This window comes from Triticum aestivum, chromosome 1A (genome assembly GCF_018294505.1).
Source record: "Triticum aestivum cultivar Chinese Spring chromosome 1A, IWGSC CS RefSeq v2.1, whole genome shotgun sequence".
Taxonomy (NCBI): domain Eukaryota; kingdom Viridiplantae; phylum Streptophyta; class Magnoliopsida; order Poales; family Poaceae; genus Triticum; species Triticum aestivum.
Window position 1 is genome coordinate 450,984,066 of NC_057794.1, and position 14,171 is coordinate 450,998,236.

The 14,171-nt window shown below is 44.3% G+C and overlaps 1 protein-coding gene across 1 annotated transcript; it reads right to left on the minus strand.

Annotated features, from left to right (window-relative positions):
• Positions 1-747: 747 nt before the first annotated feature.
• On the minus strand, positions 748-6,630 carry LOC123055481 (65-kDa microtubule-associated protein 5). The gene is made up of 11 exons (XM_044479488.1): positions 6,335-6,630; positions 5,453-5,656; positions 5,081-5,335; positions 4,787-5,002; positions 3,958-4,113; positions 3,690-3,849; positions 2,659-2,810; positions 2,428-2,515; positions 1,962-2,035; positions 1,793-1,867; positions 748-1,285 (listed from the first exon to the last, which is right to left on the minus strand). The coding sequence occupies exons 1-11, from the start codon at positions 6,401-6,403 to the stop codon at positions 1,004-1,006; spliced, it is 1,731 nt and encodes a 576-aa protein (XP_044335423.1). The 5' UTR covers positions 6,404-6,630; the 3' UTR covers positions 748-1,003.
• Between the last annotated feature and the right edge of the window lie 7,541 nt (positions 6,631-14,171).

The window sequence follows — 14,171 nt, forward strand, 5'->3', positions numbered from 1 at the left end:
AACATCACCACTGCCTTTTAGAAAAGTAAGTCAGTAGGTAGTTCAGGCGCGTCGTCTTGCGAGGGAAGGAGTAATTTCTTCCACTTTCTAAGTTGAAAACCACCTGGCTACTGCTGTGCTCGAGGATAATAACAGAGACCTAGTGGTAGTAATTAACAATGAGCACTATTCTTGGTTCCAAGGTCGCATTTTATTAAGTTCCGCACTGAAGGAACACCCATAACTTCAACTAAAATGCCAACTTGATCAATGCTACTTTGGGATCAGATCTTGGGGGCATATGTCACTGAATTCTTTAGCTGGAGATTTACTGTGACTTTACCTGCTGGATTAGCAACAAGAGGTAAAGAGGAGAGGAGACATGAAGCACCAAAGCTGCCTTTAGAATCAATGGAATGACCAGGCAAGGCACACTAACATTTAGTGTGCTTGAGTGAGATCATTATACTGGAACTGAGCACAGGCAACAACTACTAATGAAGGCTGCGCATGAGGGAAAAGAGCTACGGCTCAGAAGGAATCTAAGAATGTTCGGTCATGTGATGGCAAATTTCAAATTCACACTGACATATTTCCAAAATTTCCCAACGGTTTTGTTGATGACTTCTAGTCATTAAACATTGACACTAGAAGGTAAGAGTTTCTAAACATGAGATGGGCTTCTCGATAAGGCAACAAACTGCTGAATCATAACCCTGACTGGACCAGCAAGAACTGTGCTTTTTTTCACAAAAAGATAACCAGAGGTCAAAATATAAAACTGAAAGCTTCTTCAGCGCAAATATCTGAGATAATGATCGAGTTTCTATTCTGCAGAAGCTGAATTGCAGCACAAATAGGCAGGAAAAGGAGCACAAGCATTGTGCAGGAGCAGAAACATATTTTGCATCAGAGGCCCCAACGATTCGAACAATTCAAGCATTAACAAGCAGTTAACCTATATGAGACCAAACGTATGAAAGTACAGGCTAGAGGCCCCAACTAGTCGGAGGTGGTTACATTTTCACATGTAAGAATTGTCTGAGCAATCCTTGGGAAGAGAAACATAATTTGCCGGTATAGAAGCAGCTGTCTTGCCAGTATCCTTCATTTTTCCACAAGACGAGCCTCCCTTGCGTGAAACTGGGGTAGACACACGACGGCTGTTAGGAGTTCCACCAACAATGTTGACATTAGTACTCTGCCCAAGAGGTTTCCTTGCCGAAAGCGGGCGCATAGGACTAGGCTTTGCTCCATATGATGCACCTTGTTCTGCTGCAAACTGTTCTTGTAGTTTCTTAAGTTCCTGAAGATAGTTAAAACATTTCAGCAACCCATTAGAGTTGAAACTTGTAGCAGGAAAGCCAACCTACAAGGTAACACACCCATCCTAACTCTCCTATCAACTCCCCAAATAATTGATGTGGAGAAGAGAACAAAACATCTAACATGTGATATGGTGAATGAGAATTGTAAGAGGCAATTTGAACTATCCTAACGAGGGAATGGCTCATGATACTGAGCCAGATTTGAATATATATCTCCAGAAATGTTATCAGAGAAGATTTCAAGAAAGCTAAAGTGGGAAACTACAAAGACACCAGACACACACACTGATGAATGTGACTGATTGAGTGGAACAAGAGGCATGGAAAATACTTGAAACAGCTATTACTTGTTTTATCATTTATATTCATGATACTGAGCAAGGTTAGAATATATATCTCCAGAAATGTTCTCAAGAAGCTAAAAAAAGAGGCCGAACACACTGATGAACAAGGATTGAATGGAACAAGAGGCATGGAGAACTAACCCGTGATCGACGTTTTTCCTCTTCCTTTTGTTGCCTTTCAGAGGTGTATTTTTCTAAGCTATCCAAAAGCCTCTTCTGTAAATGAATGCGGCGAATGTTACATAATTAAGATGAAATTGGCAAATTGAAACATATTCGTTTGAAAAGAGCATTTGGTAACTGAACTTGCCTTATCATACATAAATGACATGCCCTTCTCCTTTTCCCAAGCTTTAACTTTAGTAGTCAAATTTTCCAGCAGGGCTATATGGTAAAACAATATTGAAAGTGAGAAACAGAAAATCTAAACATCAGTAGGACAAACACCAGAAAACAGAAGGAAATGAGTGTCACAGATAGTTAAAATGTTATAACTGCCATGCTCATTGTAAATTTAACTAACTGGGTGTACCTGACTAACAGGTGCATCAAATGACCCATAAGCATGTTTCCAGAAGATTTCACATTGTTGAATATTTTAAATAAAACTTCAGTTATGTCCAACTATAGTATTCATCTAGAACAAATTAAGCAGCAGGTAAAATTGAACATACTCACAGCTATTGTCCAAGTAATCCAAAATAATAATCACGTGAAGGCTCATCCAAACAATAGAAATTTCCAGTAGAAACACACACAAAAGTATAGAGGCATACATGGAATTTTGCTGACCAATACCCTTGCCTTCTCCGCGCGCTTGAGATTTATGTGAGCTCCTCGACCAGCATTATAGCGATTTTGATCCTGAAATTGAAACCATATAGATGGTCTATGGCAGATGCAACAATGTAATACTTTGACTAAAGATAACTAGCTGGTCGATTAACCATTGGAACAAGTATAGACCAAAGAGCATTTAAAGATAAGAAGAAAAAAAATCAATTTACCCCCTCATATTCACCGAGCCAACCCTCCTCTTCAGTTGCTGATGTCCATTTTTCCACCTTTTCTAGAATGTCCTTTCTGCTTAGAGCAAGATCTCTTGCTTCTGCAATTCGGTCATCCATATCTGTAAGCAGCTCTGAGAGATCTGCTCTACCTACAAAACAAAGTTTATACATTGTGAAATTCAACAGATAACAGTACTGTGCCATTAGGGAATAAACTAAGAGCAATATGGTAACAGTAAAATGTCTTCCTTTAGGAAACTACCGTTGAGATACTTAGTAAAAACAACTGAGTACTTCTAAAAATAACCTCATGTTTGAGTATTATCAGCCTTTACTTATGCAATTAAATATTGCCATTTATTTTAGACTTTTTGTATGTCAATGATATTTTCCACATTACCATAGATGATTTTGATGATTAAATCCAGTTGTTTCTGGAGATGTTTTTTTATCATGATTAATGCTCCACAACTTTTATGCCTTGATGCTTCGAGTCTAGTAGAAATATGCAATTGTGCTGGGTCAATTGCCAAGGGAAATAAGTTGCTATGATGGATATGTTAAAAGTAAAGGAACTGAGTGCTCCAAGTTTAAAACTTGTGTCTGATGTGCCAACAAATCCAGAACAGTAGCTCAAAAAACTTACTGTAAGAAACAAAGACAGCTTTTAAACAGAACAATATTAAGAAACCAGCATTTCAACAGAACAGAAATTTTCTCATCCAACCGCCCATTACTGCATGCTCTTTTAGTTTTCATAAGAGCTTATTCAATTTTTGTGTCAAAATTGATCTGCCTAAGTATTCAAGCTGACACTAGAAGACATAAAGTTGAAAGACAGTTCAGAACCTACCATTGCATTTGACTAAGAAATTCACAGAATTTTAAGGTGAGACAGAAACGGCAACGTTATATAACTAAGGAGCACCAGTTAAATCATGCATCAGGTAGTTCTTAATGGAAACAAACTGTATAAAATAACTTCAGTTATGTATCTTCAGGATGAAAGGCATGGGAAAGAAGTGAACCAGAATCAATAAGTTCAGTGAGAATCTGCCACTCATGATCGCTGTCAATATGCATGTGAACACTTCTGTAGATTTCTTCAAGCTGAGTCATTTTCTTTAAGACAAGCTCTTTCATTTTGCTAGCTTTCAAATGCTTCAGTCTCTTGACCTCAACCTCTACCTAAACGAGGGGGAAAGGAATTTTACATGAAAATTAGTATAATTTGAAGAAATTAGCTTGATGAAAATCCAAAGAAAATAAGTAAATAAATAGACAATCAATTGTAACCTTCTCAATAAGGTCATGTGCAAGGCATCCTTGGGGCATCACTGTATTGGGTGAGACTGAAATCAAAGAGGTAACATGATCAAAGCATTTCTGTTCATCTAATGGTGTGTCCATTAGACTCCATAACTCAATGAGTGTGCTTCCAAGATCTTGTAGCTGCAATAGATAATGCAAATTTCAACAATGTGGATCTTTGATACAAAGAAATATGGAACAATATTTAGCAGAAGTTGAAAGGAAGCATGCTAAAGTGCACAAGTCCACAAACCATACACTGGTCAAGAATTAAACAGAATTAGGATGGCAATTACAGTATGAATGTATGATTGATTGAAGAATTCTGAGCACTGCCCAATAAACAAATAGACAAATGTCAAACCATGTCATGTATAGTGTATGTGAATCATAATGGAATGACATAAAACCAAAGAAATTATACTACAAAAGGTTTAGAAAAAAATCATGATACGCTTTGCTAAGCTGAATCGCACCATAATGTCAAGTCTCCAATTCAATGACTCGCATACTGGAGGTCAAATAGTAAAACAATATACGCCAAGGTGAAAGCATTGAAGTAAGATACATGCAGACTCGTGCTTTTATTAAATGTACAGGTACATCGAATCATAAGAGTGACAACCAAGACAACATATTCAACAGTTCAGAAAATAAATCAAGATATGATTTGCCAGGTCAACTACTCAAACACAATGCCAGGCCCATACTGGAGGTCAACAGTAAAAGAAATATACACTAAGGTGAATACATTAAAGATACACACAGACCCATACTTTTGTTAAATGACTAGCATGAACAGAAACATCAGTACCTTCCGGAGCCTCTGTTTCTTTTCTTGATTTAGTGCATGAAGTTTTCCTGCAAGCCTATCAAGTGTGCTATCACTTATACTCATGGATTTGATTCTTTCCAATTCGACAAAGCTGGGATGAACTTCATATAATGTCTTCTTAAGATCAAGAGACATCATGTTGCACATTTCATTAATACACTTGATCTGACTATCAATCTTTTGCAGTCTGAGATTCTGAAAACATCAGGACAAACAATTTAAGCGTCAGAGTTGAAAGATGCAGGAATGATAGGCTTATACCAGGTGCCTAACCTTTTCGGTCTGGAGCTCATTAAGCTGGGTTTTCAGTTCAGCTAGTCTTCCTGTAGATAGGTCAGTCTCATCCACTAAAGGAGCTGCAGGATCCCCATGATTTATAGTTGCTGAAATCTCGGCTTGTAGACGAACTATATGCAGCTGAACAGCCAAAAATTCATTTATGCGCTCATCTCTCCGGCGTCTCAGATCGTCCAGAACTGGCTCTAGTTTTGCAAGTTGTTCGATTAATGTACCCCCAAGCTTCTCTACCTAAAGAACAAAAGACAAACATAACACATAAGACTGGAGCATGATATCAGCAAAAGGCATGGAAGGGATCAGGAAATAATATATTTTTTGAAAGGATCAGGAAAAAAAACTACTGACCCTAGAAAAGGATTCACGCTCTCGCAGAGCAGAAAGTATCTTTTCTATCTCAGCTTCACCCAAGGACATCACTTGAAGCAGGTCTGCCTTTTGCTTTCTAGTTTGTTCCACTTTCTTCCTGTAAACATTGAGGCAATCCTCCTCCAACTGCAAGATCATCCTATCTCTTTCCAGTTCATCCGGGCCTATCTCTCCCCATAGTTCCTGAATCAACAAATGCAATCTTCAGCAAAAGGCTGACAGCACATACGGCAATTACATGAGAAGTGATGCTTAAAGACACAAAAGGATAAAAGAAAACTGGATACATAGCAGTTAGCACCAGCAGACAATGAGGCAAACATGAAAAAAGGGGGAAATTATGGGCAACGGCTTACCAGAATCATAATCACGGACCAATTAACTACCACAAGCAGTACAACAACCATCAGTAAGCACCGAGAGATGCAATGTGACAACCGAATTCGGGGATTAGGCAGCAAAATAACCACGACCAAGAAAACATCAAGAGATGCGCAGGTCACAGCCGAATTCGGGGACTAAGCAGCGAAATAACCAAGATCTTTCATTCAACCAAGAAAGCATCAAGAAACACAAAATCTACCCCCGATTCCAGCACGCAGTTAGGAACCGCAAGACACGACAATAGGAGCCCGATCCCTCGCGCAGACGTACACTTTGAACCCCCAGCACGCGTCCACCCGCTTCAAGCAAGTGCTCCGACTCCCTTCCGCGGCGCCTACGACCACCGGCACCACAACTTTCCGGCAAACGACGCATGACGAACGCGACGAAACGAAGGCCCGGCCGGCCCTTTCCCCATGAAACTAGCACCAAAGTCGTGCGCCACGAACTGGAATCACGGGAGAGGCGGAACCGTACCTGCAGTTCCTGGAGAAAGGAGCCGCAGGAGGCGCGCGTGGGCGGCGGCGGCGACGGCCGAGCCGCCATGGACGAGGACGCCGGGGCGATCGAAGAGGGGCTGGATAGATCTGGGCTCTGGGAGTAGTCTGCGGGCGCTCCCTCGCCTAGGTTTATAGGGAGGGGGCAGAGGGGTTTGAAAGGGGAGGAGCGGGAGGAGGAAGGGGAAGGGGAACGATGGGACGACGAAGGGGGGAGAGGATTTGAAAGCGGGTGCGGCGTTCTCGCCGACTTTGCTGGGCCGTGATTGAAATTGAAATTGAAACCGGTGGGGTTGTTATTACGCTCTAGGCGGCCTAGTCTACTCTGATTGATTGATCGATCCCGAGCAAGTGGCGTTCAAAATCTCCCTGGTCTTCGTTTGTGTATCTTCGGGTCGGATCTTTCTCATCTACACTCCTCGTCTACGCGGTTGCTATCCTGGTGCGTTTGTTCTATGGGTTCTTAGTATGATGACTTCCCGACTGTCTACTAAAATAAAGTTTGATCGGCTCCGGCAAGGGAGGGGCTATGACAGCGGTGTGCCTTCGGCTCGCTTCAGTGCTTGTAGTTGTCGCTAGGTGGTCTATAGATCTGGATGTAATTTTTATTATTTCAAGTGTTCGCTGTACTACCATGATTGACGATGGATAGATTGAAAGTTTTTTCCGAAAAAAAAGATTTTCTACTAAATAGACTACGCTTGCTTTTTATTTTTGTACTGTCCGAAATTAGTTGACACTGAAATAGATGTATTTAGAAGTATTTAAGTGCTACATACAACTATTTGAGCTTCATGAAGAAAATATTACTCATCGTTTAAGAGAAATTCACTTTGGCTCATAGGTATATATGCACCCATTGTCTAAATACACATTTTAAAAAGTTCAAAAATTTCGAGAAAAATCCCGCGTGTAAATCCGGACATTATATGTGTGCACACCAAGTTTCGATGAAACATGACATTTTTTATGGCTTGTGTAAAAAAGACAAATTTATTCACGAGGCATTTTTTTATCGTTTTTATACATGCCACAAAAAATGTCCTTTTCACCGAAATTTTGTGTGCGAACATAGGGTCCGGATGTACACACGGGATTTTTTCTTGATTTTTTTCTACATTTTGAATGTGTTTTTATACATATTTCATAATAGGTGCATCTACACCTAGGAGCCAAAACACCACTCTCTTTCGGTAAGAAACTGTATTGCATCCATTGATCAAAATAAGCCCATAAAGTGTAAGCAACCATCCCTGAGATGAACTCCGTAGCAAAGGCATCAATGGCATGGCTGAAGAATACGAATGATTTGCCAACCGAAGATTTTGTTGGGTAGATGCAAACCCTTGGCTTAATCACTTACTAGATTCATTCTTCATTTTCGTCACCTTTGTTGCACCTCTTGCAATAGAAGCTTGCACATCATTTATATTTTGAGCGCTTAACCCATGCCATGTTCCTTTTTAAAACTCTTGAGGCTTTACAAGTTCTTATTTTGCCAACTCGATAAGTTGAGTGGATGCCTCAATTGTGATTCTGCTTTGAGCAATGGCAAATCTTTCTTGATCTTGTGCACTCTCAACTTCTTTTCTTCAGATTTGACACGATTGATTGCTTCGCATCTTTGACTTTAGTAGCCAATGTGAACACTTTGATTGACTCTTCATCATTTAAAATCGAATCCCATGGTGAATATGAATAGTGATTAGCATATGCATGGGGGGGTATTGATGACATCATTTTTTTAAAGATCAAGACAGTAGGAAAGGCTCCTATTAACGTATATTAATTGTAGTAACACAAGGGTTTACATAGTCATGCATGATACCCTCCTAACTAGCTATCATCCATCCACCATAACATGGGAGTGATTGGATTAGATAGGATAGAGGGGAAGAGGGCAATTAACGATATTAGTTACAATTTTTTAGACAATAGTGTTGATAAAATTAGTTACAAAGTCTTCGAGGGAGGGGTTAACCATATGGACCAATAGACCAAAGTCGGTTTTGAACCTCTCTCTCCATGATTCAAAGGATGGCTGGGTACTTCTAAAGATCTTGTTCTTATGTTCTTCCAAATGCTCCAAACGTCACAAATATTTCCATGAACATGGGATGGGCCCAAAGCACCCGACCAGAGTGAATTATCCGTAGCCAGTTATCATCGATCGCCCAACTGAAACCAAGGGCAGACCAGCATCTGTCGCTAAAAGCACTATAAAAAAAGACACATCCGTGACATTTTGGACCGAATGAAAAAAAATTTGTCATGCTTATGACACTTCTATGACAATAATTGTGACAAAACCCGGTATCATCATAGATGTGGTGGGATCCTACTTCTATGACAAAATCATGACAGAAAATGGGATTTTCATCCTGGGCGGGCCGGAGACGCAGCTGCATGACATTCTTTGAGCCGTCCATGACGGAAAAAACCGTGGTAGAAGCGAGGGCGAGGAAAATATCGGGGAGTTCCGGTTACGGTGGGTGGTCGGGGCCGAGCGATGCGCGTTTCTCTCGTACATGCACGCGCGTGGGTGCGAGGCGTTGGGCTCTAACTGAACCCGAGCGAGGCATTCGCCTACTGAACCCGAGCGGTTGCACTACAGCCTACGCGTTACTGAACCCGAGCGATCGATCGATCTGGTTGTTAACTGAACCCGATCGAGAGATTCCTTCGCTACTGCTGCTAACTGAAGCCGGTCGAACCTGCTGCCTCTTGATGAACAATGAGCGTTGTTGGGGGTTGGATGAACGGTTCCCGGTGGGGGTTGGATGAACAGGACCATGTGGTAGCAGAGGTCGTTGCCGCTGGATGAACAAGACCCCGATCATGCTGGTTGGGGGTGGATGAACCGAACCCCGTGGAGGGCTAGATGAACAGCAGCTGGTGGAGGGCTGGTTGAATAGTAGCCGGTGGATGGCTGGATGAACAGTAGCCCGTGGAGGGGTGGTTGAACAGGACCCCGTGGAGAGGGCTGGTTGAATAGTAGTTGGTGGAGGCAGGAGGGAGACGTCGTGGATGAATAGTCATAGGTGGAGGCTGGAGGAGGTCGACTGCGGATAAATAGTAGCCTATGGAGGATGTGTTGGGGAATGCAGTATTTCAAAAAAAATCCTACGATCACGCAAGATCTATCTAGGAGATGCATGTCAACAAGACAGGAGAGTGTGTCCATGTACCATCGTAGACCGAAAGCGGAAGCGTTTAGTAACACGGTTGATATAGTCGAACATCTTCATGATCCAACCGATCAAAGTGCCGAACTGAAGGAAATATGCCCTAGAGGCAATAATAAATTTGTTATTTATATTTCCTTATATCATGATGAATGTTTATTATTCATGTTAGAATTGTATTAACTGGAAACTTAGTACATGTGTGAATACATGGACAAACAGAGTGTCACTAGTATGCCTCTACTTGACTAGCTCGTTAATCAAAGATGGTTAAGTTTCCTAGCCATGGACAAAGAGCTGTAATTTGATGAACAGGATCACATCATTAGAGAATGATGTGATTGACTTAACCCATCCGTTAGCTTAGCACTTTGATCGTTTAGTTTACTGCTATTGCTTTCTCCATAACTTATACATGTTCCTATGACTATGAGATTATGCAACTCCTGAATACCGGAGGAACACTTAGTGTGCTATCAAACGTCACATCATAACTGGGTGACCATAAAGATGCTCTATAGGCGTCTCCGATGGTGTTTGTTGAGTTGGCATAGATCGAGATTAGGATTTATCACTCCGTGTATCGGAGAGGTATCTCTGGGGCCTCTCGGTAATGTACATCACTATAAGCCTTGCAAGCAATGTGACTAATGAGTTAGTTACGGGATGTTGCATTACAGAACGAGTAAAGAGACTTGCCGGTAACGAAATTGAACTAGGTGTTGAGATGCCGACGATCGAATCTCGGGCAAGTAACATACCGGTGACAAAGGGAACAATGTATGTTGTTATGCGGTTTGACCGATAAAGATCTTCGTAGAATATGTAGGTACCAATATGAGCATCTAGGTTCCGCTATTGGTTATTGACCAGAGACGAGTCTCGGTCATGTCTACATAGTTCTCGAACCCGTAGGGTCCGCACGCTTAACGTTCGGTGACGATCGGTATTATGAATTTATGTGTTTTGATATACCGAAGGTAGTTCGGAGTCCCGGATATGATCACGGACATGACGAGGAGTCTCGAAATGGTCGAGACATAAAGATCGATATATTGGAAGGCTATGTTTGGACATCGGAATGGTTCCGGGTGAGTTCAGGCAATTACCGGAGTACCGGGGGGTTACCGGAACCCCCCGGGGGTATGTGCCTCCTGTGACGCCCTCGATTCAATCGTACACTAATCATACACGCAAATGTGTACGATCAAGATCAAGGACTCACGGGAAGATATCACAACACAACTCTAGACACAAATTAAAATAATACAAGCTTTATATTACAAGCCAAGGGCCTCGAGGGCTCGAATACATAAGCTCGAATACACAAGAGTCAGTGGAAGCAACAATATCTGAGTACAGACATAAGTTAGACAAGCGTGCCTTAAGAAGGCTAGCACAAAAGCAACAACAATTGAAAAGGCAAGGCCTCCTGCATGGGAGCCTCCTAACTACTCCTAGTCGTCTGCGGTCTTCACGTAGTAGTAGGCATCCTCCGGGTAGTAGTAGTCTTTAGTGGCGTTGTCTGGCTCCTGGGATCCGTCATCTGGTCGCAACAACCGGGTATAGGGGAAAAAGAGGTAGCAAAGCAACCATGAGTACTCATCCAAAGTACTCGCAAGACTTACATCAAATCTAAACCAAGTATGCATCTGTATCAAAGGAGATGGGCTGTATCTGTGGACTAAACTGCAGAATGCCAGAAGGGAAGGGGAAAGCCTAGCCTATCAAAGACTAGCATCTTCTGGAAACCACCATCTTGCAGCAACAGGAGGGAGTAGAGTAGCATAAAGTAAAGTAGCAGTAATGTTATCAACCTCGGCCAGAGATCCTTTCTCGACTCCCTGCGAGAAAGCAATCCCAGAGCCATACTATCCAGTTATCATCACAATCCAATTCTCATCACCATGTCTCACCTCAAGTATCCAGTTCTGGTTGTATTGATTGGGATACAACTCCAAGTGTCCGTTACCGTAGGACAGGCTATCGATAGATGTTTTCTTCCCTGCATGGGTGCACCAACTTACCCACCACGCTTGATTAACTCCGAACGGACACACTTTCCTGGGTCATGCCCGGCCTCGGCCAAACAATACACCGCAACCCGACCTAGGCTTAAAAGAGAGGCCAGCACGCCGGACTAAACCTATGCCCCCAGGGGTCATGGGCCATCTCCCTGGGAACTCCTGCATGTTGCGAACGCGGCCGGTGAGCAGACCTAGCTACCTCCTTCAACAAGGTAGGTGATTTCCAGTCCAACCCGGGACACGCCGCTCAGTCGCTGACGTCTATTAAGCTTCGGCTGATGTATACGACGCAGAACGCCCATACTATGCCCATGTGATGGTTAGTGCTATCAGGCCAGAGGCCCCTCAGATCAAATATCCAAATCATAGTGGATTAGGAACGCGCGGTAACAAGCAGAGACTCACAATCGATGTGACCCCGTCGCCCCGTCTCGAGTACTTGCGGCAAGGGCTAAGAATGCCCGACCACGCCTCATAAGTATCTCGCGGGCACCTTCTAGGTTAACCCGACTCCACATCACTCGCAATTAAGCTCGTGCGGGTACCACTCAGGGTCAACCCGTCTTTAGTCACATGGTTCAGTGCAAAGTCATAGTAACAATAGTAACTGTGTGTCTAACACCAAGGGGAAAACCCGAGGAATCACCCCCGGTGAATTCCACTCGATGTTGTCATCAAGGTGAACGTAAGAGGATCCACCCTCGAGGTTCACATTTGATGGGTTGCACGACAAAGCCGTAACGGAAGTGGTTAAGGAGGAAATCATCCTCGATGACCTCGACCGTAAAGCTACACTAGGGAGATCTCATCAGGAGTGACGTAAGAGGTTCCACCCTCGACACTCGATGGTAACTCTGCAGAGTCGTACAACTAAGGGGGGTGATGTGCGGTGTCGGGGCCTGGGCGTCGATCACATTGATCGAGTCATCGAACATAAAGCGGGGCAACTGGGACAAGGTGGGGGTCACTGATGGATCACTAACCATCCTATACTAAGCAGTTTAGGATAAGCAGGTAAGATATGAAAGCAGGTAACAACAACAGGCTATGCATCAGAGTAGGATCATACAGAAAACAGTAGCAGTTCTAATGCAAGCATGAGAGGGAAAGAAATGGGCGATATCGGAATGCTCAAGGGGGGTTTGCTTGCCTGGAAGCTCTGTAGAAAAGGAAGAAGTGTCTTCTTCGACGTAGTCAGTCACCAGGGCAGCATCGGTCTCGGGGTCTACCGGAGAGAAGAGGGGGAAGAAACAGTAAATATAAAGCAAACATAGCACCACAAAGCATAACAAAGCAATAAGATGTGCCGGGGGTGACATAACGCGGTAGGAGGTGATACCGGCGAAGGGGGGAAACATCCGGGAAGGTATCCCCGGTGTTTCGCGTTTTCGAACAATAGAACCGGAGGGGGAAAGTTGCATGTTCGCTATGCTCGGGACGCGTGGCGGACGAACGGGCTGCGTATCCGGGTTCGTCTCGTCGTTCTGAGCAACTTTCATGTACAAAGTTTTCCCATCTGGCCTATGTTTTATTTTATATTAATTTCCAAAGATTTAGCCATATTCTGAAATTATTAAATAACTAATTCGAAAAAAATAAACAGAAAAGAGCTAGGTGCACCCGGTGCAGTGCACCAGGGGCTGACAGGTGGGTCAGGTGGCCCAGTTGACCCAGTCAACAAAGACTGGTCAACAGAGTGAATAGTGCATGCAGGTCCCGCATGTCAATGTCACATGTGTTATTTCATCTTTTAGTTAGCAGCAGGGCCCGTATGTAATAGACACATTAGGTTAGTTACCTAGTTAAGCCTAAATTAAATTAAGTTAATTAAGTAAGTAATTATTATTTAAACATTTTTCTATTCTCTTTTTTTAAGCGTGGGGCCCGTTCGACGGTGGCACAGAGGCCTTAACGAGGCGGGCGCCCGAAGGGACGAACCCAGGAGCACGGGCGAAGGCCGCCGAGGCGCGGCGAGGCACTGGCCAGGGCAAGCGCGGGAGGCGCGGCATGGAGGAGGGCCGCGGGCGGCAGTAGGTGGCGAGGAGCAGCAGGGCAAGGCCGCAGGCGCGGCCGACAGCGGGCAGCATCGCCGGCCGGAGCGGGCGCACGCACGAGGCACATCCCGGGCATAGCCGGTGCACGACAAGCGGGACCACAGGCACGTGGGGGCGCGTCAACCGCTGCGACGACCGTGATGAGGGCGCACGGCGACTACGGCTTCGGTCAGAAGAATGGGCGGCATGGACGACGGCCTGCGGCAGAAATCGAGGGAAGGGAGAGGGGGAGTAGCCGCGGGAGCTCACATGGGAGGTCGGGGGGACTCAGGGAGGTGCAGGGGCGGCGAGGGTTGAGGAGGCCGGCGGGGAGGAGGACGAGGATGGGGCGTCAGCATTGCGGCGTCGGGGAGGCGGAGTCGAGTAGATTCGGGCGAGGTCCAACAATGGCGAGCGGCGAGGCGACGGCGTCAAGGGCAGGCGTAGGGTCGGGCGCGCCGTGCGGGAGGAGACGGAGAGGCGGGCGTCGATGAGGTGGCGAGGGGCGACGGCGAGGTGGTCGGGGCTCGCTGCCCCGATCTCGATCCAGACGGGATCGGGTGAGGGAGGAG

What these genes read in the sequence shown, in the direction of transcription:
- LOC123055481 (XM_044479488.1), bottom strand. Translation starts at nt 6,403, where the DNA reads ATGGCGGCTCGGCCGTCGCCGCCGCCGCCCACGCGCGCCTCCTGCGGC. An exon ending in ATGAGCTCCAGACCGAAAAG is followed by an intron (nt 5,003 to 5,080) that starts GTTAGGCACCTG and finishes TGATGTTTTCAG; the next exon opens with AATCTCAGACTGCAAAAGAT. An exon ending in TGTCATTTATGTATGATAAG is followed by an intron (nt 1,868 to 1,961) that starts GCAAGTTCAGTT and finishes ATTCATTTACAG; the next exon opens with AAGAGGCTTTTGGATAGCTT.